Source organism: Pseudonaja textilis, chromosome 11, assembly GCF_049901715.1.
Source record: "Pseudonaja textilis isolate UNSWEBS1 chromosome 11, rPseTex1.2, whole genome shotgun sequence".
Taxonomy (NCBI): Eukaryota; Metazoa; Chordata; class Lepidosauria; order Squamata; family Elapidae; genus Pseudonaja; species Pseudonaja textilis.
In genome coordinates, this window is record NC_142000.1 from 3211886 (window position 1) to 3239631 (window position 27746).

The 27746-nt window shown below is 45.8% G+C and overlaps 2 protein-coding genes across 9 annotated transcripts in view; one reads left to right on the plus strand and one right to left on the minus strand.

Moving 5' to 3' along the window:
• WDR59 (WD repeat domain 59) overlaps positions 1-21170 on the minus strand; it is an 87385-nt gene extending 66215 nt beyond the window's left edge. For 6 of the 8 annotated variants that reach the window (XR_015744929.1, XR_015744928.1, XM_087940422.1 and 3 more), the window contains exons 1-6: positions 21084-21168; positions 13904-13953; positions 6873-7008; positions 4035-4120; positions 2973-3053; positions 434-471 (exon numbers count right to left, since the gene is read on the minus strand). Coding sequence is in view for 6 of the 8 variants with exons in the window: in XM_087940422.1 (XP_087796548.1) it covers positions 434-471; positions 2973-3053; positions 4035-4120; positions 6873-7008; positions 13904-13953; positions 21084-21137 (445 nt within the window). In the remaining 2 variants the exon portion in view is untranslated. Of the gene's footprint in view, positions 1-433; positions 472-2972; positions 3054-4034; positions 4121-6872; positions 7009-13903; positions 13954-21083 lie in introns of all 8 variants that reach the window. The other 2 variants (XM_026714414.2, XM_087940420.1) reach the window with 2 other exon arrangements.
• Positions 21171-25918: 4748 nt separating this feature from the next.
• The window catches only part of ZNRF1 (zinc and ring finger 1), a 45320-nt gene continuing 43492 nt past the window's right edge, over positions 25919-27746 (plus strand). The window contains 3 exon segments of the mRNA XM_026714326.2: positions 25919-26532; positions 26535-26806; positions 26808-26998. Of these exon segments, the coding sequence (XP_026570111.2) occupies positions 26422-26532; positions 26535-26806; positions 26808-26998 (574 nt within the window). The 5' untranslated portion in view covers positions 25919-26421.

Below are 27746 nucleotides of genomic sequence, written 5' to 3' on the forward strand. Positions count from 1 at the left end.
GGCGCTTTCAGCACACCACAACAAAAAGGTTCGCCATCACTGGTAGAAGGTCTCCTGTCTTGAGCAGGGAGCTGGACTAGATGACCTCCGAGTTCCCTTCCAGCCCTACGATTCTACCCTCTGTGTAGCCACTCATGACTGGCATACCCAGCACCCTTATGGTATTCAGGCACCACCAGCCCGTAAGGGCAGTCTGAGTTTCTATACCACCGTGACCTGTCATTACGGTACCGCAGTTGTATGTGGGTGAAGGAAAGAGCAGCAATGGACGTATTTCGGAACAATAGATGTGACAGCGGCTTCACAGTGCCTGTGGGGGGGACGGACCCAAATGACAATCTACAGGAGTCCCGTCCAGGATCTGTGGAGAGAAACCCCATGAAAGGCAAGCTGTGAAGGTCTCCAACTGAGCCAGTCATCCACTGGTACTTACCAACAGCCGAGAGGGAGACTGTAGGCTTTCGGGTGTCTCTGAAAGGCAACAACGCTGTCATAAGAACACAGAGCTTAAGCAGGCTCTCCTAAACTCCCACCACCCAACAATTAGAATTCTATGCCTACGTTGCTCTGAAACCCAAGGGTTTTTTTTTTGTTTTTTTTTTAAACTTTCATAGCATATGCACTGGATTAAAATAAACCCACCTACAGCGATCACCCTTGCTATTTCTGCATGAGTCACTGATCAAGGCAGACCCTGCTCGAAAAGAGGCATGCCTGGAGCTGTGATTCACGCACAGATGCAGCAGCAGGCGCCAATCCTGAAGGGCCAACCCTCTTCCTGTTGATCTGCACTAGAGTCGCAGCAAAAAAAAAACACCCGTTTGCCTTGAGTGCGGAACATGAAAATCTCTGCCACATTCTGCAGGCAAGTTGCCTTTTGGGGGGTTGGGCCTACAGGACATGGGATAACCTTCGTGGCAAGCTGCTTAACCACTGGTTCCAGTGATCACATGGTTCCAAAACATGCCAGAAACCTGGCTTCAGCTTCAAGGTCCTCATGCCAGCAAGGTACAGGTAGGCCTTTCAGTGTAACGTTAAATGGCCGTGTAGCAGTAGCACTTGGACTTATATGCCGCTTCACAGTGCTTCACAGCCCTCTCTAAGTGGTTGACAGAGTCAGCCTCTTTCCCCCAACAGTCTGGGTCCTCATTTTACCCACCTCAGAAGGATGGAAGGGCTGAGTCAACCTTGCTGCATTCTAACCACTGTGCCACTATGACAGGAAGGAAGGAAGGAAGGAAGGAAGGAAGGAAGGAAGGAAGGGAGGAGGAAGGAAGGAAGGAAGGAGGGGAAGGAAGGAAGAGGAGGAAGGAGGGGAGGGAAGGAAGAGGGCAATAGCCCATAGACTTATATACCGCTTCACAGTGCTTTACAGCCCTCTCTAAGTGGTTGACAGAGTCAGCCTACTGTCCCCCAACAGTCTGGGTCCTTGTTTTACCCACCTTGGAAGGATGGAAGGCTGAGTCAACCTTGAGCCTGGTGGGATTTGAACTGCCCAATTGCAGGCAGACGTCAGTCAGCAGAAGGAGCCTGCAGTCTTGCACTCTAACCACTGTGCCACCGCAGATCATGTCTAACAAATAAATGGCTGTAAGCCAAGGCCCACCTGTACCTTGCTGGCATGAGGACCCTTAAGGTGAAGGCAGGTTTCTGGCACATATTGGAATGTGACTCACAACTGATACTCACACTAACAACTGTTGCACCATCCCCAAATCACGTGATCAAAATTCAGGCACTTGATAACCGGCATGGATTTAAGAGGGTTGCAGCATCTTTTTTTGGGGGGGGGTGTCACATGATCACCCCCGGCAACTTTTCCAACACACACCGTCAGTGGAGAAAGCCGGATTTGCTTAATGACTGTGATCACTTAAACAACTGCAGTGACTGACTTAACAACCGTGGCAAAAAGGTAGTGGAATGGGAGGGGGGCCTCACTTAACAACCACCACGTTTAAAAATCGAAATTCTGGTCCCAGTTGTGGTAATAAGTTGAGGACAACCTGTCATTCAATTTCACAGAATTCTCCCCTACCTCATCTACACACACACACACACACACACACACACACACCAATTGGGTGGAAATTCAAATCCTCTTTGCACCATAGTACAGGCAAATCCCACTCACTAAGCCAGTGGTGGTTAACCTTTTTGGGCTCCTGTGCCAAAAATTGTGCACACGCTTACATGCTTGAGCTCACATGCCAGCAACCAGAAGGCAATGCGTGCCCCCCGCATGCATGCACACGCAATCCCTACTCACCCACCCCCGCCACCCCCCTACCTGTACTGCGCCTCACAGCTGATTTTCGGCCAGTTTGAGGCCTTTTTCGGCCTCCCAAAGGCTTGAGGAAGGCTTCTGCAGGCTTTGCAGGCCGAAAACTAGGCCCGTTTCGTCACTTCTGGTATTTTTGGGAAAACAGGAAGTGATGAAACGGGGCTAGTTTTTGGCCTGCAAAGCCTGCAGAAGCCTTCCTCAAGCCTTTGGGAGGCCGAAAAAGGCCTCAAACCGGTTGAAAATCAGTTGTGAGATGCGCGCATGCCCAGTGAGGTGAGTTTGCCTGCAGCTCACATGCCGGCACAAATGGCTCTGCGTGCCACCTGTGGCATGCGTGCCCTAGGTTCGCCATCACGGCGCTAAGCTATGATAGGAGAAGACAACATTAATAATACCCCAGGTATTTTGAAGGACCCATTTAAAAGCAGCAGCTGCCACCACGGGTGCCCTACAGCAGGGGTCCCCAATGCCCGGTCCATGGACTGACAGAGGTCCATGGCGTGCCAGAAAGCAGTCCACGCAAAGAAGCCAAGTCCCAAACACAGGATGCAGGCCCCTCCGGTCCGTGGAAAAGCTTTTCTCCATGGTGCCCAAAAGATGGGAGGCCACCGCCCTACAGGAACCTCCACTCTCCCCAAACCCACTGAATGACCGTGTCTGTCTTCTTACAGGCCGCCAAAACTCTTACTTGATGTCCCAGATGTAGATGTACGTGTCAACCGAACTGGTAACCAGTAGATCTGACTCAAACACCGCCCAGTCCAAATCACTAGAAAAGGCACCCGAGAGAAAAAGAGAGGAGAAAATCAGAAGATCGGGGGGTGAGTAAGTATGGCCACCTTCATGACCTGTGGACTTCAACTCCCAGAATCCCTGAGCCAGCACAACCGTGGCAATTCCTGAGCATGGCTGGCTCAGGGAAGTCCACAGTTCATAAAGGGGGCCAACCACTTTATAGAAGGTAAAGTGAATTTTACAGAAGGTAGAGGGACAGAAGGTCCCGTCCAACTCTATGAGTCTATGTTCACCTCTGGAACGGATGAACAAGAGAGCTCGATGGTGGCAGATTATAACGACAAGGCTTTGTGCAGTGACTTCCCACCGGCTTCTCCATTGTCAGGAAAAACCATACCGGTATTTTGCTAGCAAACCTGGAGACCTGCCCCGTTTGGCTTCTCCCTTCCTAGGTTGCTCTTTTTGCACAGGGCCTCATCCACCGAAGCTTCATGGGAGACTGTAACAATTATGAATTATGCATTCTAGGCTTCCTACGTTGAGTCATTTTGGTGCCACGGTTTTGCCAAGGCTGATTTCTGGGAAAACCCAGCAAAGTTTTTCAGAGACTATCAGGAGATTTTTCCCCAATATAAAAAAAAAAAAACCCGGCAAAACAGCTTGCCCTACGAAATCCAGCTTCTGCAACTCCAATGCCCTTGAGCAGTAGAAAGCAAAAATGTGGATCGTGACATTTTGGCAGTTCTTGGGAGATGTGCAGCTGGAGTTGCTAGGCAGCTGAAGTCCTCAGATCTTCCAGGGGCCAAGGCTGAGAAATACAAGCCTGGCCCCCACTGAAGACAACACAAGAGTTGCAGCTCAGAGATTATTAAGCTGAAGTCTTTCGATATGTTCATGTCTCTGCTAGGGATGTGCTGCAAACAAGCAGCAGCAACAGGAGGGCTGAGAGAAAGGAGGCCTCACAGATACCACACCACTGGCTCAAAATGCACCGGGCTCCCTGGAGCAGCCATACCTGATGACACGTGTGTGTCCTTGCAAGGAAGTGCCAATTTCCCCATTACCGTCCTTCCACTTATATAGGTCAACACGTTGGTTGCTCTGAAATTAGACAAAAAAACATCAGGAGCTGCAAACAAAACCACAGACTCGTTTTCCAAAAACGGTGTTCGGCAGCCTGAAGACGCGTGGACTTCATTTCCCAGAATTCCCCAGCCAGCATTGGGGGGGGGGGAAGGGGGGGTGTTGGAGAATTCTGGGAGTTGATGTCACACATCTGCAAGCTCTTAAGGTTGAGAAACAATATTTGAGAATGGGAGCATTCCTTTAGCTTTTAAAATGACGGGGGGAAATCCTATCCCGCAACATAAATATGTTCCCCAATATTTGGGCTGGAAAATTTCCTCACACTCACTTACTGAGGGTTACCATTACAGGAGGAAATTATTAAGAAAATATTGGAATGTGCTGAAATGAGTAGATTGACATTTGAAATTAGAGAACAAGAGGATAAACATTTTTATAAAATTTGGGACCTTTTCTATGAATAGGTAATAAAATACAATAATAGAATACTTAGAATTTCAGAAAATAATGAATACATAAAGATATATTTCTTTTTTTGTTATTATATTTATAAAATGTTTTTAGGATAGATTTGGAGACGATTATATGAATTGTTATAAAATAAACTAAGTAAATTATAGTTATCTCGCAAAGTATGAATGAACAAAATTATAGTCAAAGGACTGATTAATAGTGATATTAGGGTATTCAATTTTTGATTGATAATTTGAGTTATTATGCAATGTAACTGTAATTGAGACTATGAAATGGATGCACAAAATATTTGTAAACCAACCGACACACTGCTTGTATAGTTATGACAGAAAGTTGGATGTTTTTATGTTTTGTTTGTTTTTGTTTGTCTTTAAAAACCAATAAAACTTGTTTTTTTTTTTTTTAAGAAAAAGGTTGAGAAACAATATTTGAGAATGGGAGCATTCCTTTAGCTTTTAAAATGAGGGGGGAAATCCTATCCCCCAACATAAATATGTTCCCCAATATTTGGGCTAGAAAATTTCCTCACACTCACTTACTGAGGGTTTCAAAAGGGTTCTCTAAAGGGGAGACATCTTTCTATCTTCCATATTAAATGCTCGAAGCAGCCAAACAAAGCACAATTTAGTTGTTGTACAGCTGAGCTCCAATTCACATAATTTTTTTTCAAATTTGTAATGGCTAAAGAGTTTATTATTGTTTTGTTTCTTAGGACACAAATTATTCTAAAATCTGTTAGCAAAGTAAAGGTATAAAGGTATAAAAAATGTAAGGAACAACAAAACAAGCAGCAACGGTTGTCCACAATTTTTATCCCGTCTTTTTATATATAACTCAAGACGTTGAATATAGCTAATACTCCAGCCTATTTGCTCAACAACCACCCTGTGAGGTGGGTTGGGCTGAGAGAGAGGGACTGCCCCAAAGTCACCCAGCAGATTTTCATGTCTAAGAAAGATCTAGAATTCCCCAAACCTTCATTTCTAGCCCAGCTCCTTCACCATTACACCAATGCAATTTTATTTTAATTAAATTATAGTGATCAATTCAATTTTAAATTAATAATTTTGATTACATTAAAATTAAACATTGTATCTATTAAGATATTAAGGAAAGAACCTTTCTACAGATTAAGTATCGTAAGTTTTACATATCCAAGAAGTGTAAATATTGTACACGAGCAGGTTAGTGAATCTATGATTTAAAAACAATCAGTCTGGAACAATTTTTCTGACCGAAAATTTTGTTAGAAGGCATAAGCTTTTATGAGCTTACAAAAGCTTATATTTTTCATAAGTTATATTGATCAAAATAGGTGCTACCTGGCTCCTTCATATTATCTCAGCCGGTTTTGTCTGGTGGTTAAAGCACCAGGCTAGAAACTGGGAGAATGCGAGTTCTAGTCCTACCAGGCATGAAAGCCAGATGGGCGACTTTGAGCCAGTCATTCACTCAGCCCAGCGCACCTCACAGGATTGTTGTTGTGGGGCCAAATAAGAGGAGGAAAACGTGTTGGCATATGTTTGCTGGCTTCAGTTTTGTAAAAACAATAAAGGTGGGATACAAATAAGTAAATGTCCAAAACTTGGATGAGATATCCATGTGATAGCTTCTACAGAATAAATGCAGAACAAAAGAATGTGATTTTGGGTATCTGAGATGTTTTACATTGTTCTTAGTCATATCCTTGGGCCCTAATGTGTTAGGAAGCAGGAGCACATATAGGTACAGATTAACAAGAGTTTGAAGGGACCTTGTAGGTCATCTAGTCCAACCCCACTCCCAAGCAGGAGGCCCTGCACCATTTCTGCCAGATGGGAGTCCAATATCTTCTTGAAAGTCTCAAGTGATGAAGCTCCCACAATTTCTGAAGGCAACTTCTGTTCCATGGGTTGATTGTTCTCACTGTCAGAAAATTTCTCCTTATTTCCAGGTTAAATCTCTCCTTGATCAATTTCCATTATTCCTTGTCTGGCCTTCGGGTGCCTTGGAAAACAGCTTGACCCTTTCCACCTCTCTGTGGCAGCCCCTCAAATATTGGAAGACCGCTATCATGTCTCCCCTGGTCCTTCTCTTCACTAGACTACATTGCCCAGTTCCTGCAACCGTTCATCACATGTTTTAGCATCCAGTCCCCTAATCATCCTGGTTGCTCTTCTCTGCACTTTTTCTAGAGTCTCAACATCTTTTTTATAGTGTGGTGGGAGCGTCATCCCAGTAGCTACTCTAAGTGCAGAAGCTGCGCTGCTGGAATCCACCTGGGAGGAAACACCTCCACCCTCCCCAAACTTACCGATGCAGCAAAGTAGTGCGCGTGGCTCTCGTGGGGATTCCACTGCACGGCCCCAATGTCCCACTTGCTCTGACGGGAAATCTTGCGGTGACCATCAGCGGGCGCATCCAGGTTAACAATATAGAGGAAGCGGCGCCTGGGAAAAGGCCCACAAACACAGGAAGGAACGTCACTAAAGTAGATCCAAAGTAATTTACTACCATGAGGGCAACTCTTATCCTGAGGTATAGATGTTGGAATTGAGAGAGAGAAAGAGGGGGAGGGAGGGAGAGAGAGAAAGAAAGAGAGGGAGGGAGAAAGAGAAAGAAAGAGAGAGAGAAAGGAGAGAGGGGGAAAGTAAGAGAGGGAGGGAGAGAGAAAGAGAGGGAGGGGAGAGAGAAAAAAGAAAGGGAGAGAGAAAGAGAGAGGGGAGGGGGAGAGAGAGAAAAAGAAAGGGAAAGAGAAAGAGAGAGGGAGAGGAGGGGAGAGAGGGAGGAGAGGAGAAAGAAAGAAAGAAAGAAAGAGAGAAAGGAGAGAGAGAGAAAGGAGAGAGAGAGAAGGAAAGTAAAAAAGGGAGGGAGGGAGAAAGAGAGGGAGGGAGAGAGGGAGGGGGAGAGAGAGAAAAAGAAAGGGAGAGGGGGAGGAAGAGAGAGGGAGGAGAGAGGGAGAGAGAGGAGAGAGAAAGAGAAAGGGAAAGTAAGAGAGGGGAGAGAAAGAGAGAGGGAGAGGGGGAGAGAGAAAAATAAAGGGAGAAAGAGAGGGAGAGGAGGGGAGAGAGAAGGAGAGAGAGACAAAGAGAGAGAGAGAGAAAGGAGAAAGAGAGGGAAAGTAAGATAGGGAGAAAGAGAAAGGGAGAGGAAGAGAGAGATAGAGAGGGAGGGGAGAGAGAGAGAGTGTTCAACTCTTTGTGGGACAACTGCAGGACAAGAGTGACACTAATCTCAAATAAATGATGAAATAGAATCATTAAAGAAAGGATGCAAAACGAGGGACAAAATGAGAGTGACAAAAACTAAAATAACTTTTTAATTATTTTAAATACTTGTCTTGTTGAACTGTCCCACTGTGAGTTGGCTGCCCCGACTTATTCCATTTCAAGCCTGACACCTAGTAACGTAGCCCCATAAAAGTCTAAATCTTTCACATTATCATGTGATTTATATACTTTATTGATGAGACCCAAAACAATTCTTCTTCCCTCAGGACGGCCCAGGCAAGTCAAAAGGTAAAGCAGGGGTCTCCAAATTTAGCAACTTTAAGACCTATGGACTTCCACAACTACACAAGTCTTAAAGTTGCTAAGTTTGGAGTTCCTTGTTTAAAGCAAGGATTTGCTTATGTGACGATTAAATGCAGCAAGCCCTGGAACTGCAGAGTACCTGCATAAAGTACTGTTATCTGGCTAAAATGACACCAAACGTGCCAACAATGAAACCGATTTGAACTGCTGCCTGAAACCAAATTCAGATTACAGGTAGTCCTCACCTTACAATAGTTTGTTCAGTGACGGTTCAAAGTTGCCATGGCACTGAAAAAAACTGACTTATTAACCGTTTTGACACAGGTACAACTTTTATAGACCCTCATCATGGTCGTGTGATCAAAATTCAGATGCTTGGCATCTGGTTCACATTTATGACCGTGGCTACATCCCAAGGTCGTAATCCCTTTTTGCAACCCCCTGAGAAGCAAAGCCAAAGTTCCCAGATTCACTTAACCGCTATTACTAACTTATCAATTGCAGTGATTCACTTAACAATGGTGGCAAGAAATATCGTAAAATGGGGCAAAACTCACTTAAACAAATGTCCCACTTAACCACAGAAACGTTGGGCTCAACTGTGGTCGTAAGCTGAGGACTACCTGTAACTACCAAAATGTAAGAATACTTAGGTCCACCTGCAGGTACTACTGTTCCAGCAAGAGATCACCATAGAGCTCAGCTGCACAGTTCTGTAAAAACACCACCGAAATCTTGAGATTATAATTACAGGAAGTCTTGCATGGAAACTATAAGCCAGAATTTATCTAGCTTCTTACGTAGCTCCAGCAAAAAGCAGATGACTAGGTAAAGCTTCTGAAATAACTCTTTCAGATCACAAGTGACATTCCCTGGAGTGATAGTGCCCTTTTCCATTAAAAAAAACAGGTTCATTCATAAAATCCGGCAGATGAGGCAGAAATACTCAGCCAATCTTTCTTTTGCAAGGCGCACTCCTGTCCTAGGAGAACGAATGTGTTTAGGGAGCAGCACTCAATCCGATGAAGTCAGAACCAGAGATCAAAGAGTCACCACCTCTTCTGCCCTTGGCAAATCTAGGCCACAATTCAGTTGCTTCCGGATTTGAGCTTCTGAGACAGATTATCAGGCTATTTTTGATCACGACGAAGTTGCTCAATAATTATTTCATTTGAATTTAACACGGGGTATTTACGAAAGAGGTGTATTTGAATTAAGTGTTTAAATTAGCATGACTATTGGATTAAGGTGTTGGAATTATATATATATATAATATGTATGCATGCATGTATATGTATATGTATATATGTATATATATATATGCAAGTCTTGGCGTGTTTGGGTCTTTTCCTGGGTAAGATTGAGAGCATTTTGGCAACGTTTCGACGAGGACCCACTCGCCATCTTTGCTCGCACAAGCACAAGCCAAAAGCACCAGCCTGAAGATGGAGAGTGGGACCTCATCGAAACATCGCCAAGATACTCTCAATCTTACACGGGAAAAGACCCGAACACGCCAAGACCTGCATATATACATACACATACATACATATATAAAACACCTGCAAAAAGAATAATTAATGTTCCAGAACTGGTTTAAAGTCAGCCATGGGGAAATTTGATGCATGCTCCTACATGAAGTACATTTGAATTCTCTGCTAAGAATCCATTCTAAAAACCAATGTTATGAAAGCAATTTTGCATCGGTTGCTCTGCTTTCGCTAATTATTTGAAAGAATGAATTTTGGATAACCTTGTTTTAATCATCATTATCACTAGCTCGGGGACTGTCAAATATCTGTACAACTATAAGGACTAGAAACCTACTCATTTAAAAAGAGTGCCCTAAGAAAGCTACTATCTGCATACACAGCTAGCCCTCACCTTAGAAACCCAACTGAGCCCCAAATGTCTGTTGCTAAGTTGAAACATTTGTTAAGTGAGTTCTGCCTCGTTTTACGATGTTTCTTGCCTCAGGAGCTAAGCGAATCACTATCGTTGTTAAGTTAGTAGCATGGTTGTTAAGTGAATCAGATTTCCCCATTGACTTTGCTTGTCAGAAGGTCACAAAAGGGGATCATGTGACCCTGGGATATTGCAACCGTCATAAATATGAACCAGTTGTCAAGCATTTCTGTTGCTAAGTGAATTTTGCTCCATTTTACAACCCTTGTTTGCCACAGTTGTTAAGTGAAACACTGCAATGGTTAAGTTAGTGACATGACTGTTAAGCAAATCAGATGTCCCCGTTGACTTTGCTTGTCGGAAGGACGCAAAAGGTGAACCCATGACCCTGGGATGCTGCAACTGTCATAAAAATGAACGAGTTGCCAAGCGTCTGAATTTGGGTCCCATGGGGATGCTGCAATGGTCGTAAGGGTGAAAAAGGGCCATAAGTCACCTTTTTCAGTGACATTGTAACTGAATGAACTGTTGTAAGCAGAGGACTACCTGCAGTGCTACTGTCAACTCATAAAACATTTTGTATACACGTTTTATAGTTGACAACAGAAAAGGTGGGGGGGGGGGTTTGAAAGAGCAGGCGGCAGTGTGGAACCGAAAGTACATTCCATTCATATTTTCTTCAGAGACTGACTAGATGACTGAAGCTTCTGCTCCGCAATAATCTAACTGGAGAGCATGATTGACGACTCTTGGCTATGGACGTGTTTCATTGGATGATACACCCAGAGGGGTGGTGGGGAAAGCAGGATCAAGGGTGACAGTGAATTACGTGCCTCAGAGTTGGCTGAGCCCAGGTAAATGCCAGATGTAGAATATTACTTTCAAATAAATCTTTTTTCGTTTTTGGGAGTGTGGCTCGAGGCTCATGATTTAATTGGAGTAACTGCCGGAATCCTGACAGCTACATTCTTCTACGTTTTTTTGCCTATCTGCGGAATCACAGCTTCCACCCAGGACAGAGCTAGGACTCTGGAAGGAAGACCCAAGTTCAAAAGGTCTAAATCTAAAGCAAGCCTGTTAGGCCGGCTGATAATAACCCAGTTCCCTCTTACATGCTGATAACAAGCCACCTCCTACAGGGCGCTAATAGTACTATTAAAAAACCAGCAGGCCTAGAATGAAAAGGACAAAGGGTAGACAATTACTGTAGCAGCTGAGCAAAGACAGCCTTTTATCACAAAAGAGAAGTTTCAGCTAGAAGCAGTTGGGGGAGGAGGGGGGGGCAAATAGAAGGGACACAGAGGCTGGTATCTTATCCCTTCACAAAGTACCATTCAATGCTGGATCTAAATGGTACCTCTAAATTCTATCTTTGCTCCATAACTGCCTGGGCATGGAGGAGGGAGTAAGCAATTTTTATCCAGTAGGGAACCACGCTTTGAGTTTTAATGATAAATTTGACAGGAGATCAAGGAGTGTAGTGAATGTGTCTACCAATACACCGATGTAACCAGGGTATGATAAAAAAAATTCTTGATCTATCTTATAGTGGGGGTGGGTGGGTTTGGGGGTTTAGTTTAGTTTAGTTTATTGTCGTTGCACCTCATACAACGAAATCAAACACCAACTTCAGTTCACATCATGACCGTGAAAATAAACACAAACACGCATCCTCCACACATTGAATGGAAAACCCCCGATATTGCATTCATATTGCACTATACAACAGGATTCAACGAAGTTAAATGGGATAGAAGCTGTTTTTCAGCCTATTTGTCCTTGTTTTTACTGTCCTGTACTGTCTGCCAGATGGTCATAGTTCGAAAAAAGGGTTCCCAGGATGAGACGGATCTTTGAGAGTGTCTTGAACTTTCTTAAAGCAGCGGGAGCTATAAAGGTTTTCCAAAGAGTGGGGATGGCAACCCATGGTCCTCTGGGCAATGACGTTCACCCTCTGGAGTGCTGTCCTGTCTGTCATTGTGCAATTGGCAAACCCTACAGAGGTGCAGTAAGTTAAGATACTCTCTCTGGTGCAGCGGTAGAAGGTCACCAGCAGTTTTTCATTCAGTTGTTGTTTCCTGAGAAGCCTCAGGTAGTCTAATCTCTGCTGGGCCCTTTCAACCAGGGCTGCAAGGTGAGCCCCCCAGGTCAGGTCCTCTTTTAGGGTCACACCCAGAAACATAAAACTGGCCACTTGCTCCCCTCGGTCTCCCTTGATAAGCAAGGGCTGGATGTCTGTTCCTGTTGTGGTGGTCTTGATTGCAAAAAAAAAGGTTACTAAGCTTCCGTAGAGGCAGTTAAAAGGTGGTTTTGCTGGGAAATGTCAGTGGCAAAATTTGTGGGGTATAAAAAAGAGGGGTTGCTTGTGGTTTATTGGCAACTCGACTCTCATCCTCTTGTTCAAAAGGAGAGGAACCGAGGAATCTTCAGTGGCGCATGTTTCATGCAAAGAAGGGCCGGGATTTCCTCCCCCAAAGCAAAACAAATGTCCATCAAAGAAATGATGGAGATGGCTTCAGAAGATTTGTAGAAAAGATGTCACATAAATTCAAGGAGGATTTGTCCTGCTTGGCATAAAGGCTAAATCTTCGGAGGCAGAGCATGACAGATAATGAGGACGATTTAGTGCCAAATATTTCTAGCAATATTTCCTGCTAGAAATTGAAGGAAGAGAACCAGGTTAGTATGTGGTAGTCAAAAATCAGGAACATGATAGCAACTTTTGACTCTCATACCAAAGTTAAATTCACACATTTCAGTAAAAGACATAAACTTTTCTGAGCTGTTTTATGAAATGTGTCAGTCTGAAAAACTGCTACCAGATTCCTTCTGATTTTTCCTGCAGAGATCACTGATGGATCTATTGGGGCAGAGTCCCCCAGTGTTCCCCTTGTGGCTGGGGAGGGGGCCGGGAGAGGATGATTCTGGGTGAGTGGTGGGGCAAGAGTGCGCACCCAACTCCATTTGTGTGAGCAGCAGGCATGTGCACCTGCTGCATGTGCAGATGGAGTGTGCATGTTATGGCCTGTCGGCTGACGGTCCAAGAATTGAATCAGGGGAGGAGGAACCATGGGAGTCAGGGTCAGCATCAGGGCAAGTCGAAAGCTCTGAGGGGGAAGAGGGAATGGAACTGGCAGAGAAAGAGAGAGACAGAGGCAGAGTCTGGGCCGCCCGTCAGCCTTCGGACAGAGAGTCAACAACCCCAGGCCTGGAGGTGGCTGATGAGGAAGAGGAGGAACAGCAGGGTCCAGTGCCTGACGCGTGGATGCATAGAAGGCAGAGGAGAGGAGAGCAGTGGAAATCCATGGGCCGGTCCTTGGGATGGAAGAGCCACCACTGCTAGCAAGGCCCCATCTTAGCTTTGGGGATAAAAGGCAGGAGGGCGGAGATGAACAGATGTGGCAGACAACTATTCATCTCCTTGCAGGACAGACTTGTTAGCTTGGTGTGTGTGTGTGTGTGTGTGTGTGTGTGAGAGAGAGAGAGAGACTTTTTGCCAGGGCTACTGGCGCCCCTAATAAAGAAATCATTGATTTAATTACAGAGGGTTTGTCGTGTTTGGGGAGCTGGGTGAGAACAGTGTGCTTGCCCCCTGCTCACACAAGTGCGGATGTGCAGGTGCGCATGCTTGCCCGCCACTTCTGCGGCCCAGTTCCAAATGGCTCAAGGCCTGGAAGTGGCCCATGGCCTAGGACCCCTGTATTAGGGTTATAGAGTCTGACTGGATCACTCTTCCTCAAGTTCTGCTTGTATTTCGATCTTCTTTTCCTCTGCTTCACTGAGAAGATAAAGCTCTGGGAAATGGGAAGACAAGATTTCCTTCTTCCCTCTGTACCTATCATCAGGTACCAGCCCAGGTGTTGCCAACAGTAACTGCAATTCCACCCTGAAGGTTTTTAGCACTCACCCAGAAAGTACCGCATGCTGCCCGAGACAGTCTATGGACATTGCTGTTGCCTGTGAAAATAAGAGAGAAATGAATTCCCCGAGCTTATAAATAATACATTAAAAGTAGCAAAAATGCCTTCTGAGTAGCACTCAACTGACTATATGGATGTGCAGTGTTATTGACAACAGTACAAAAAAAAAGGGTTGACATTGCCTTCATTCTGACTGTAAATAATGCATCTGATAATCAGAGGCAACACACTATTAAATCAGAGATGGGAGGATATGAGGCTAAGCCATTAAAGTCAATCCAACAACAAACACGCTTGCTAAAAAGATGATTGGGGCCCTAATCTTTTCCTCATCTCCTTGGGAAAAGGTCTGACTGATATCAACAGAAAATTGCCTTCCTCTGAATATAAATAGAACTCTACTGCAAGCTGTTTGGGAGCACAGAACAGCGAACAGAAACCCATGGTGGCCAATACATAAATCATCTGCTTCTGAGTCACGCAGAATTAAAATTGCTTCCTCAAAGTGTTCTAACTCAAGTCCTCTGAATAGCGACCAGAAGCCATTTTGAATACGAAGCAACATTTTGGGGGACTGCCTTTTCTCCTCCGCCACTAGAATGTGAAACTCTTCATAACAGCCTATTTCAAATGCAAAGTAATTTTTACATTCAAGGGGTTTGAAATCTTTGCGCACCTCACTTCAAATTTTAATTCTAGAGGGGCAGCAGCCTCTCCTCTTTTAATAATCGTTGGTTTCCATCTCCAGTTCTGTTTAAGCCTTCGCTATTGAACACAGGTGGTCCTTGACTTACAACAGTTTGTTTAGTGAACATTCCAAGTTACGAGGACACTGAAAAATGTGACTTATGACCATTTTTCACATATAACCCTCGAAGAACCCTCATGGTCACTTGATCAAAATTCAGATGCTTGGCAACTGACTCATAAAATATTTCTATGGTCTTTTTAGAGTTGCCATCATATTTATGACAGTTGCATCGTCCTGGGGCGTCATGTGATCAATCATCTGTTGCAGGCTGCTGTCAAGTGAAGTCAACGAGGAAATCAGATTCACTTAATAACTATGCTACTAACTTAACAACTGTAGTGACTCACTTAACAACTGTGGCAAGAAAGGTTGTAAAATGAGGCAAAATTAACTTAACAAAAGTTTCACTTAGTAACAGAAACGGGGGGACACGCGCGCATGCACAATTTTGGTCGTAAGTCGAGGACTTCCTGTAGAGGCTTTGACTTTCAATAGAAATGTATGTGATAACAGACTATAGCAATAGCACTTAGACTTACATACCGCTTCATAATATTTTGCAGCCCTCTCTAAGCAGTTTACAGAGTCAGCCTCTTGCCCTTCCAACAATCTGGGTCCTCATTTTACCCACCTTGGAAGGATGGAAGGCTGAGCCAACCTTGAGCCAGTCAGAATCGAACTGCTGGCAGTCGGCAGAAGTAGCCTGCAGTACTGCATTCTAACCACTGCACCACCACGGCTCTAGGATGCTGATTCTCCACATTGCAACAGGCGCCACCTGCACATTCTCAAGCCAAACTGTTGCTTTCAAGCGAAATCAGTGTCACCCTGTCTGTCAAGCAGAACATTACTGACTTGAGAAATCAAACGCCAGTGCTAAACTTGTTAGACTCTGCAGGGGCCTCCATCTCAAGTCTCCCCCAAATTTCTACTATTATATATTATATTATATTAAAATTTCTACTATTGACCTCACCCCTTTCCTAAGAGGTCTGTAGGGGGCATGCATAAGCGCACCAATATGCCTACCTTCCCTGTCTTATTGTTTCTTTTATTTTTCTTATATGTATCCATGTATTCATAACTATGTTTTTACTTATACCTATTATTTTGTAAGCAATTGACAAACCAAATAAATAAATAAAATAAATAAATTTAAATGGGTGACGGGGAGCTGGTTCCTGTTAGGGTGCCTCCAGAGTATTACAAGATAAAATATTTTGGGGGCTCCAGAAAACAGGTCCAGGTTTTTCTCCAAATCTCCCCACAAGAGCCACTTTCACATGTTCTCGGCTTCAAGAAGCCAGTCAGTCTGTGCAGGCCTGAGCTTTTGGGGAAAAGGGCCGGTTGCCTAGGTGTGTCTGCGATCCGTGTTTGTTCTGAATCGCTATCCCTCCTCTTGGATCCAGTGAGCCTCCAAGCAGCTTAAGGCCACGTGTAATCCTCAACCTTACGAGCACAATTGAGCCCAACATTTCCACTGCTAAGCAAGGCGGTGGCTAAATGAGCTGCGCCTCCTTTTATGACCTTTCTTGCCACAGTCGTTAAGTGAATCATACGGTCGTTAAGTGAATCTGGCTCTCCCCCCAATGACTTTGCTTGTCGGAAAGTTGCAAAAGGGGGTGGTGGTGGTCACGTAACCCCAGAATAGTGCAAAGTGTCATAAATACATATCGGTTGCCAAGCGCCTGAATTCTGATCATGTGACCACGAGGATGCTGCAACGGTCGCAAGTGTGAAAACAGGTCATAAGTCACTTTTTTTCAGTGCCGGTGTAACTTTGAACGGTCATTAAATGAATAATTGTAAGCCGAGGACTCCCTGTAGAACAGGGGTCCGCAAACTTGGCAACTTTAAGACTTGTGGACTTCAACTCCCAGAATTCTCCAGTCAGCTGACTGGAGAATTCTGGGAGTTGAAGTCCACAAGTCTTAAAGTTGCCAAGTTTGGAGACCTCTGCTGCAGGAGAATAGTCACGCCTGTACCTGCATAAAACCAGACGCCAGAAGGATGAACATGGTTCTAGGTACCCCACCCCACACTGGGTCTTTAGTTCCACATCACCTTGAGGTACAACCTCTCCCATCTCCCCATCAACAACTATTAAAGAAGGAGGCTAACTCACATCATCCCCCACTCTTAATCCCTACTTGAGGCCCAGGAAAATATAATGAGATATTTTGATATAAACATTATCAAAATCTGCTGAAAAATCAAGGAGCAGAAGGATGGATGCACCATCACTCCCATGCTGGATCTGCCAAAGGTCATTGACAGATACGATAAGTTTTAAAATGTTTTATTTTATAGAAGCAAGAAAAATATTCTCGTCACCCATATAGAGCACCTGCAGAAATAAAAATAAATACTGGCATATTTAAAAGATTGGGTTATTCTTTTTCGGCTCTCAATTTTGCAAAATGTACAGGAACCATATAGAGGACATTTTCTTAAATTTCTATATAAGTCTCAAGCGGGCAGGCGCATCCTTCTCCCTATAGACCTATAGGAATGGAAACAAGAGTTCTCTCTCTTGTCTTCATTATCAGTCGGCAGCCAGGCAATCAAAAAGACTGGCATCCTTGCATATTTCACCATAATGACCAACCTGCAAGAGAGCAATCAATGGGCCAGCGACTCCTCCTCACCCTTTATCAGAAAATTTACTTGTCACACATCCTATTTTCCCACAAGGTTATCTCAATGCTGAACTTCATAATACATTTGGGAGGAGAGTCTGTCTTTTTTTAAATGCTCCCAGCTTGGGAAATGAATCCATTTATACAATTGTAATATTCTCAAAACAAGGAATATCTGTGTTGGTAATAATATAATTCCAACAAGGTTCTTGGGTGGGGGTCTGTGCAAAAAGCAGTAAACAAAAATAAACTAGTCAACGTTATTTTAAAAGTGGACTCTTACATGCATCAATCTTAGAAACCATCTCAACCTGATGGGATTAGCCTGCCCCACCCGTGCTGGTAGAAGAGGCATGCTGTGGACCCTGTCAATCAAGGAATTCCAGCTGGCATGGGGGGAGGGGGTCCAGGAGAGCCTACTCTGCCAGGGTGTGAGCTCTCTGGAACATCCTGTCCCCTTCCCCTCCCCCAGTTCAGATTCACATCCTTGAACACCTGTCTCTGCCAACTAGCCCAGGGCCACAATAGGGAAGTGAAACCCCAGGGATGGTTAATGGATTAGATAGATCCCCACCTATTCCCCTTATGCATTTTGCAACTGAATTTTAACTAAATTTGAAATGCATGGTCTTTGTTTCTTGTTCCAATGTTTTATATGGTAGTTTTACTGAATAAACTGTAAACCACCTAGAATTGCCTTGGTGAGATGGGTGGCATAGTAATACGTAGCAGTACTTTATAGCCAATTTGCATAAACATATAATATATATTAAATAAACTAGGTTCATGCAAATTGGCTATAAAGTACTACTACGTATTACTTCCCATTTTATTTAGGAAATCTTAATTTCTCATAGCTCTATAACGTACAGCATTTAAGAAGCATTGGCTCTTATAGAGCTACCAAAATATGATTTTTCTCCCTATTCAGAAGGGGAAAGCTCTCAGAATAGAGACCTCTTTGCCTAACAACAAAACAAGATCTGATTGCTAAACATAAGATCAGAGCTAGTATTTCTCCCAAGGGCACTGCCACGGGATTGATGAAATAGTAGCTAGATTTACATATAGTTAAGTTGGTTATTAAACACACCCATTTTCTTGATCTGCATAAACCATAAATGAGCAGACTGCATTTAAAACTAATCAGGCTTAGTATAGTTTGCACACATATTACAATTACTAAGTCTTGTCTCATATCATTATCAGCAAGAAAACTGGAAAATAAAGGATTTATCAAACTGAATACATCCAGTTGTAATAATGTACAGATTCCATCTGCCCAGAACAATTGGTAGTGTTATTCTTTCTTATGGGTTTCTGGTTGGTAGGAGCAAAGTTTCAGCAGTGATGAAATTCTCCTTTTTAGAACATTTACTTCTCAACTTCCCCTTGCAACTATCGTTTGATGCCACTAGCACTCAGCATTCAAAGACCCTTAAAAAGAGAGTTCATATCTCATGCCTCAGTATATTCTCAAAGAAACAATATAGAAACCTAATTCACATACCATGCTAAATCATATTTTTATTTATTTCCCTGTGGAAGCTTGTAAACAATAGAACATACAGCTTAGCATAACTGTGAATTCAGCCCATGTATGTTCACACATCACATTATATGACAATTTGTTCACTAAGCCAGAATTGGCTAGGTTTCTTCATTGAACTAAACCATAAATGTTATTTTATTAGCAAGAAAAGTTGGTTCATGTGAAATGCAAAGAGCCAGGTGCAATGTTCAAATCCAGTCTATAAATATCTTCCTGATGATTGATTTGTAGGTGTGCGTTTATGAAGATATACATCTAGAAATCTGTATGCATTAGTATGGATTATTTTAACTATTAACCTTATTCAGCAGTGACAAACACTAGCTGTTAAAGACTTCACAGCACAAATTTGTTTTGTAGACAAGACCACAGTTCATAAGATATTGTAACATTAACGTAATTGGGTAGGAAAGAATGTACCATACAGGAGAAAGAATATAAAAAACAATAAAAATACTTTAAAGCATTTGGTATGTACATGTTGGAATCAATCAACTGACAATCCAATTAACCCAGATCGGACCTACAAAATGTCTGCTGTACCAATCTTGCCAAAATTCAAAAATGTCCAATTTATAACAAGGCAGCTTTCTAACATGGGTCAGTTCTTGAACTTTTCGCTGCAGCTATAGAATCAAGGGGAGGCTAGAGCTTAAAGGAAATGGGAGAAAGCAAATGATAATCTCAGCAGAAACCTGCCCCAATTTCATTGCCCCAGGTTGTTGCAGAAGCCCCTGGAGTACTGTTCTTAAAGTGTTTAACACAATTACAGGTAGTCCTTGGCTTACCACCACTATTGACCTCAAAATTTCTGTTGTGAAGCATGACAGTTTAGTGAGTTTTGCTCCATTTTTACCACCTTTCTTTCCACAGTTGTTAAGCAAATCGCTGCAGTTGTTAATAAAACAGTTGTTATGTGAACAGGCTCCCCCATTGCTTGTCAGAAGGCTGCAAATAAGACTTTTTTTTCAATGCTGTTATAACTTTGAAGTGGTTGTAATTCGAGGACTACCTGCATTCCTTTTCAATAATGTTGTTAACCCATTCAAGATTTTGTTGTACACAAGTGTCACAACAGCAGCTGCCCCCAACTGGAGTCTCTACATCAAAAGCAGCAATTAAAACTACCCACCTTCCTCACAGAGGCTCCATTACCTGCAGGATATACTCTAGAGCAGAGGCCTCCAACCATTTGGGCACCGGTTCAGTGGAGAGAGGTTTCCCTCACCCTCCCCCCGCCATGGAGGGGCTGTGGTTTTGCATGCTGCCTGCATCCCCACAGATGGGGCTTTGCTTGTTTGCACAGCCAGGTTGCTGGCATGCCAGGGACCAATGCAAGTCCACAGACAGGAGATTGGGGACCCCTGGTGTAAATACCCCAGGTCTTATATGCTTGTTTTTTAAGTAAGCTTTGCTTACAAATGTTTACACTGCTTGCTTCCCAAGCTTCTTGGGAAGACGGGAGGATTCCTTGGAATAATGTTCAGAATATAAATAATTCTGATTATAATGCCAGGATATCCTGTCAGAGCTGAAGAAGCTTCTTGGGTGAGAAGTGAAACGTCTTCAAGGAAAAAAACAAGAAAGTCCAGTTGCCTCCTGAAAAAAAAGGCACCTTTGGGATAAATCTAAGTGCTATTGCTCTTCCTTCCTTTCTTCTCCATTACTTCTTTCCTCCCTCCCTCCGCCTTCCATCCTTCCCAGGTGGGTAAAAATAAGGACCCAGATTGTTGGGGGCAATAAACTGACTCTATAAACCAAGGGTCTTCAAACTTGGCAAGTTTAAGACTTGTGGACTTCAACTCCCAGAATTCCTGAGCTAACATGGCTGGAGGAGAAATTCTGGGAGTTGGAGTCCACTTAAAGCGGTCCAGTTTGAAGAGTCCTGCTATGTAAAGCACTACGAAGTGGTATATAGCCTAAGTGCTGTTGCTATTGCTTTTCCTCTCCTGCTGTTGGGGATGATGGGAGCCGTAGTCCAAGGCGCCTGAAGAGTGCTGGGGCGAACCCCAGGCCAGTCGGCGCCGGGCAGCGGCCCTTCGTGCGACGCCAGGCACCCCTCCCATCCCCTCAGCGGCACCCCGCATCTCCCAAGGGGGAAGCGCGGCAGGGATGCCTCCCACCCCCGAGTGCCAAGGAATGGGGAGGGGCGAGAGGGAGCTCTGCCGGCAGGCAGGCCGCCCGGGGAAAGGCGACCGCGCGACCACGAAAACGGCCCCGGCTACCTGCGAGTCCCGGAATTCCACCACCACATTCTCGCTACTCCAGCGCGCCGCCATCTTGGCTGCCCCTGGAGGCGGCTGGGCGACGGCGGCCAGGAAGTCGTCGCGCTCGGAGCGCAGGGCCTGCCGGGAGACGTAGTCCTCGGCGCTCAAAGGAACCGGAGCCACGTAAGAGCCTGGCCTAAGTTTCTTCCATCGGGGTTGGACTACAACTCCCAGACTCTCCCCTCGCCTGGAGTCGTGGTACAACGTCGGTTTGTTTTGATCTTTCTTTAAGGCAGCGTGCCTCCCACTTGCGCCCCCACCCCCTCTTTTCTTGCATACCTTTGTCATTGGATTTGCACAACAGGCTAAGGCGCACACGCACACGCACACTTCCCTCTCTTGTAAATTGAAACCAAGCTTATCATTCTTATGAGCTCAGGCACTGTATTTTTGCCCCAGTTATGCAACTGTGTATGAACATAATGTCTGAAGGAGGTGACAGAGGACTGCAAAGTGTCTGTTTTCTTAATCTGTATCACTATTTAGTATATGTATATTTACTAATAGATATTTACATTATAGAGACTAGACAGGGGGTTAATGTCATTGCCTAGAGGATGATGGGTTGCCCTTTCCCCTCTTTGGAAGAGCTCTCCCGCTGCCTTAAGAAAGTTCAAGACACCCTCAAAGATCCATCTCATCTTGGGCACCCCTTTTTTTGAACTATTACCATCTGGCAGATGGTACAGGACAATAAAAACAAGGACAAATTGGCTGAAAAACAGCTTCTATCCCAGGGCAGTAACTTTGTTGAATTCTGCTGTATAGTGCAGTGCTGGTGTGGTGTCGGGGGTTTCTGGTTCAATGTGTGAAGGGTGAAGGATGTGTGCTTCTGTTTATTTTAATGGTCATGGTCATGTTGTGCACTGAAGATGATGTTTGATTTTGTTGTACAAGGTGCAATGACAATAAAGTAAACTAAAACTATGGAACAATCTCTCCCCTCCATCCAAGGGCCCTGACCCCAAGATGTTCTCCCAGGCACTGAGCCAGGATGTTAGTTAAGCCCAGTATGGGTGTACGTGTGCTATGAGTTTGTTATGGTGTCTTGGCTGTCGCAATATAGTTATTTTGACTGTTTTGCATTTTGTAACAGAGATTTTAGACTGTTTTTTCTCCTCTTTTTATCAATCACCGTATAAAAGATGAGGAGCAATTCTGTAAACAGACTCCAAATCAATCCATCAAGCAATCCAAAATAGACATTGGAGCCAGAAAGTCACCTGGATCTCCTTTGACTTATAGAAGTGGATCTGAATTAAGCTATATCAACTGTGCTGTTTCCACCTCTGGAAGGAATTTATCCACGCCACTCCTGTGTTTTGGCACGATTCCTCTGGATATGTTTCCTAGTGATGATGATGCCTATCTCTACTCATGCAAAAACACAATAGGCTGGGAAGGGATCTGTCAACCCTCTACTCAAGTTTAGAATAGGGATTTTAGTCAATCTTTACCTATGTGAGATACAAATCTTTCCATTCCTGATTAGAGCACAATATAACTTTGGCTGAAACTTCACAATCACCATTTTAATTACATCACACAAGTTAATGGCACGAAACATGAGGGGTGTTGTAAAATGTAAATGACATGTCACCAGGCGCTTCATTCCAAACAAATATATCTGGACCTCCTTCTAAATAAAATCATGTTCTTACAAGCTGGGACAAAACTCTTTCTGTCTGTTGACCAGCAAGTCAACAAGTTCCTGGGATTGTACCATCAGGTTTCAAAAGCTCTTATGTCTCAAATTGTCTGAAAGAATACAAATAAAATGGTCAGAAGCATATTCTCTTCTTGGCTGACAGTGCTCAGCAGAATTTTAGCAGAACCTCTTACCTGAAATTGGTGAAAAAGCCTGTGCGGCCCACTGGAAAAAAATTGGTTGAAAACTGGTTGTATTCTACTTTTTGTCCATTTTTCTCTTTCTTTTACAATCCCAGAGAACTCCCCCGACTGTACTGTCAAAATCTGACTTGGTAGCAAACCCTCAAAATGTGGAAGTGTGGTTTATCTTGATAGTATTTTTTTTTAAAGAATGTAAAAGAATTACATCAATGAATTAACTTATACTAGCCTGGTGTAAAATTTAGAAAATAGAACCTAGAATAAGAATTGTCGTCTTATATTCTTGTATGGACTGCACTGGTAGAGGCTAAATCAATTTTGTTGTATACATGATGTACAATGACAATAAAGGCTTTGAACTTTTTTTCAAAAGTAGGGAATGATGGCTACCTGTCCAGAAGATTCAGAACACCAAACAGAATGCAAAGTACCTGGATTCAAGCCAGGATTCATTATGCACAAATGTTTCCACTTCAAACACTCTTGGGCAAGGGAAGAGATCCCTTTAGGTGTTATTCATCAACAAGCAACATAGCTCAGTTTTGGAATGGAGCTGGAAGGGACCTTGGAGGTCTGCTAATCCAGGGGTCGCCAAACTTTTGGACCTCAGGGACCACCAAACTCATAATTTTAAATCCCGCGGACCAGAGACCCTGGGAAAATCCCCCCAAAAGTCTGCAGGAAAATTCCCCACCCCGTTTTCCTACCGATCGATCATTCTTTATTTGGGATCGCAGGATACCGTCTCTAGCTCCATTCTCGGGGAGAGAGAGAGAGAAAGAGAGAGAGAAAGATACTTTTGGCTTCATGCAAGGAAAACAGCAGAAGCAGCAGAAGTTTTTCTTTCTCTCCCCCAAACTCCGCCAGAATGGCACAGCCTCTTGGGACAGGATGCCTTGCAGGGTCCCGAATACTCATTTCTGGCGGAGTTTTGGGGAGAGAAAGACTTACTGCTTTCTTTGTGTGCAGCCAAAAGCAGAAGCGGAAAGCAGCAGCCTGGTGGCCAGGCGAGGCATGTTGGGCGAGTGGGGCAAGTTCCCCTCTCCACCATTTCCCCTCCCCTCACTACCTCGTGTTGTTCGCAATGCAAGCAATGCAAGCCTTGGGTTCCCGTGGTCCATGTGGGCGGCACAGCCTTGTGTTTCCGCGTAGCCTGGATTAATTGCTTTGGGGGTACCATTTCTCTGCGGATCACCAACATTTTCTCGCGGACTACCAGTGATCCCTGGCCCATTGGTTGGCGACCACTGTTCTAGTCCAGGGGTCTCTAACCTTGGCAACTTTAAGCCTGGCGGACTTCAACTCCCAGAAGCAAAGCTGGCTGGGGAATTCTGGGAGTTGAAGTCCACCAGGCTTAAAAGGGTTGGAGACTCCTGTTCTAGTCCAACCCCCTGCTAAAGCAGGGGACCCTGTACCATTTCAGGCAAGTAGCTGTACAGCCTCTTCTTTAAAGACCTCCAGAGAAGTCTTTTGCAGGCTCTTGTTCTGTTTTTGCCTGCCAGTAAATCTTGTGCACCAATAGATTATATCGGCTTCTTTAGCCTGTCTCTCATTCCCCCACCCCCATGGGTCCTTGACAGTTGTCTCTGGAAACGTATGTACTCAATCTGTAATCACAATAAGATTCATGCATCAGGAGACAGCAAAATTTTTAAGATGAGATTTTAACTGATAATAAAAAATGAAACAAGAGGCGGTTTATATTTTGTGCCACATCAAAATATGTGCTGACCATGGTTTAATTAAACTACAAATGGCAAGTCATACTAAGTTTTACACTATGGTTTGTAAGCTATCCTGATGGAATTGATAAATCATACAAACTACGAAGCAGAAAACCCGACTGTGGGTGACACTTGTAATTATGGTTTGTCCTCTCCAAAAATTTATCTCCTGAGGTTGTTGCAAAGATAAAATCAAGAGTGAGATGAAGAAATATTGTTCTTCGCAGCAGAACATAAATGTGCTAAAGGCAAAAATGTAACCGTAACTGTTTTCAAGGTTATTCAATACATCTTTGGTCCAAAACTAACTTTCACCATGTTCTATTAAGGCTTTATTATCTGATGCATCCTGTAATGGATGCTGTATGTAGTCCTCGACTTACAACCACAATTGAGCCCCAAATTGTTGTCGCCAAGTGAAACATTTCAGCAAATTTTGCCCCATTTTACAACCTTCCCTGCCACAGTTGTTAAGTGAATCACGGCAATTGTTAAATTAGTAACCCAGTTGTTAAGTGAATCTGGCTTCCCCGTTGACGTTGCTTGTCCGAGGGTCGCCAAAAGGGATCACATGGTCCCCAGACACTGCAACCGTCGTAAGCATGAGTCCACTGCCAAGCATCATGCCACCCTGGGGATGCTGCAACGGTCTTTAAGTGTGAAAAACAGTCATAATAAAATCCCTTTTTAGTGCCCTGGTAACTTTGAACGGTCCCTGAATGAACTGTAGCAAGTTGTGGCCATATTAGCGGGCACAACCTGCTAACCTATAAACCACCATAAGCCAAGGGGCCTGCATGCCCCCCCCACTCCAGCCCCAAACAGACCCTAGTTTCCACCACACAAGCCAGGATGTGCCATCACTGCAGTGACCAGGCCAACCGGGCTTCCACCAGCCCTCGGCAAGCTCTAAGTCGGAGCCCGAGAGGGGCCCTAAGGCTGCAGAACCTTCAGGCTGCCGCGTTAACGGACAATGCCGGAGACCGTCGGTTAAAGGCCCAACGCCGCCTCGGGGTTCCACGGCTGGGCAAGCTCGGCAGCGGCCGGGGCGGACTGGCCAGCGCGCTCCGCGGGCACAGTAGCCTGGCTGCCGGCCCGGGCGGGGGACACAGGCGCGGCCTCCCTCCTCCCTCCCTCCCGCTCAGCCTCGCTCCATCCCGAGGCGGCAGCGAAGGCGGGCGGGGGGGGGGCGGAGAGGAGGAGACGGGGAAGCCGCGGCGCAGGCGCTGTGCGCGGCTCTATTGTCTGGGCTCCGGGCGCCCTCGGGAAGCCCGGCTGGGGACGACGACGACGCGCCAGCAGCACCAGCCGCCGAGCCTGCCAGGCGGCCCCCCGACCGACGGCCGAGCCTCCTCCTCCTCCTCCCGCCCCGCGGCCGCTCGGCTTGGCCCGGAGGCCGCCGCCTCCCCCGCCGCCTCCTGCCCGGCGCTCGCATGCGGAGCGTCGCCCGGGGAGCCGCGCTCTTCCTCCTCCTCCTCCTCCTCCTTCCGTAGGGCGGGACCCCCGGCTGCCCCCCGCCGTGGATGAGCCCGGGAGGCGCGGCGGGCCGCCCGTTGGGGCGCGGCGGCGGCGGCGGCGGCTGCGGCTGCTGCTCGGAGAGGCGGAGGAGACGAAGGGGAGCGGGGCCGCTGCCGTTGCTGGCCGCCGCACGATGCCCGGCGCCGCCGGAGGTGGCCTGAGCGCCTAGTGGCCCCGGCGCCCTCGCTTCCTCGCGGGCTGGCATGGGCGGCAAGCAGAGCACGGCGGGCGCCACGGCCGCGGGGCGCTCGCGCGGAGGAGGCGGCGGAGGCGGAGGCCCCTTGGCCGGCGTGGCCAGCGACGACAGTGCGGTGGGGCGCCGCCGCCGCCGCCGCCGCCGGGAGCCCCGCACTTCGGGCATTACCGCGGCGGGGGCGGCAACGGGGGAAGCGGCGGCGGCGGCGGCGGCGGGAGCTCGGCGATGGGGCTGCGCAGCCGCTCCGTCAGCTCCGTGGCCGGCGTGGGCGTGGGGATGGGCGGCGTGGAGCCGGCCGGCGCTGGCAGCGTCCCTTTCGGCCTGTACGCGGCGGCGGCGGCGGCCTCGGCGGCCAGCAGTGCCACCACCGCCGCTTCGACGGCAACGGCGGCGGGCGGCGGCGGCTTCGGGCGACTCGGAGCGGGGTCCAGGCGCGGACTCCACCCCTTACGGCCATGGCAACGGTTACCAGGAGACGGGAGGTGGTCACCACAGAGACGGGATGCTGTACCTGGGCTCCAGGGCCTCGCTGGCCGATGCACTACCTCTGCACCTCGGACCCCGGTGGTTCAGTTCACACAGCGGTGAGTGAATGGCCGGGACTTGGGGGGCGCTCTGGGGAGCCTAAAAGTCCAGCCAGGGTTCTGGGTTCAGGTCAGCAGCCAAAGGCCAGGCGGGTGGGGAAGAAACAGCCTTTGACCTCGCAGGAGGCCAGGTAAAATTGCTGGTCAAGGTATGTAGTGTCGGGGTTAAAAGGCCCCAGTAGCTTCCTTCACAAGTGCCAACTTCGTCCCTATTCATCTGGGTCAGGCTTTTACGTGCGCACGATGAAGAAAGTTGGGTGAACCCAACCTTTTTCAGTCTTCAGGACATTGTGCATGTCCAGAAAATGGGCAAATACAGTAACCAATTACAGTTTATGAAGCCAACAATTGTGTGTTGTAAAAGGTCCTTCTGGTATTCAGAGACAAAAACCATGGGCTAGGAACCAGTTTCTTCGTTGTCTTCTCATTCTGGGAACCAGTTTCTTCATTGGTCTTCTCTTTCCTACTTAGCAAGTGAGGAAGAAAGCATCCTGAGCTCTGGATTTGGGCTAAGCCTGACACAACTTTGTTCTTCATAAATGGCTGGGTAGCGTTTTTGCCTTGTTTATTTCCCTGGTGCATGAAACCAGGGGTCTTGTGCAACTCTTCAGAAAATATTGTGCTCTTGAAGCGACATCCTGGCCAGGTTTGAACCAGAGGCTAGGCTAAAATGTGGCAGTGGCTTGATATGTTGTGTCTATCTGGATATGTATGATATGTGAATGTAGGCAATTGGAGTAAACTTCAT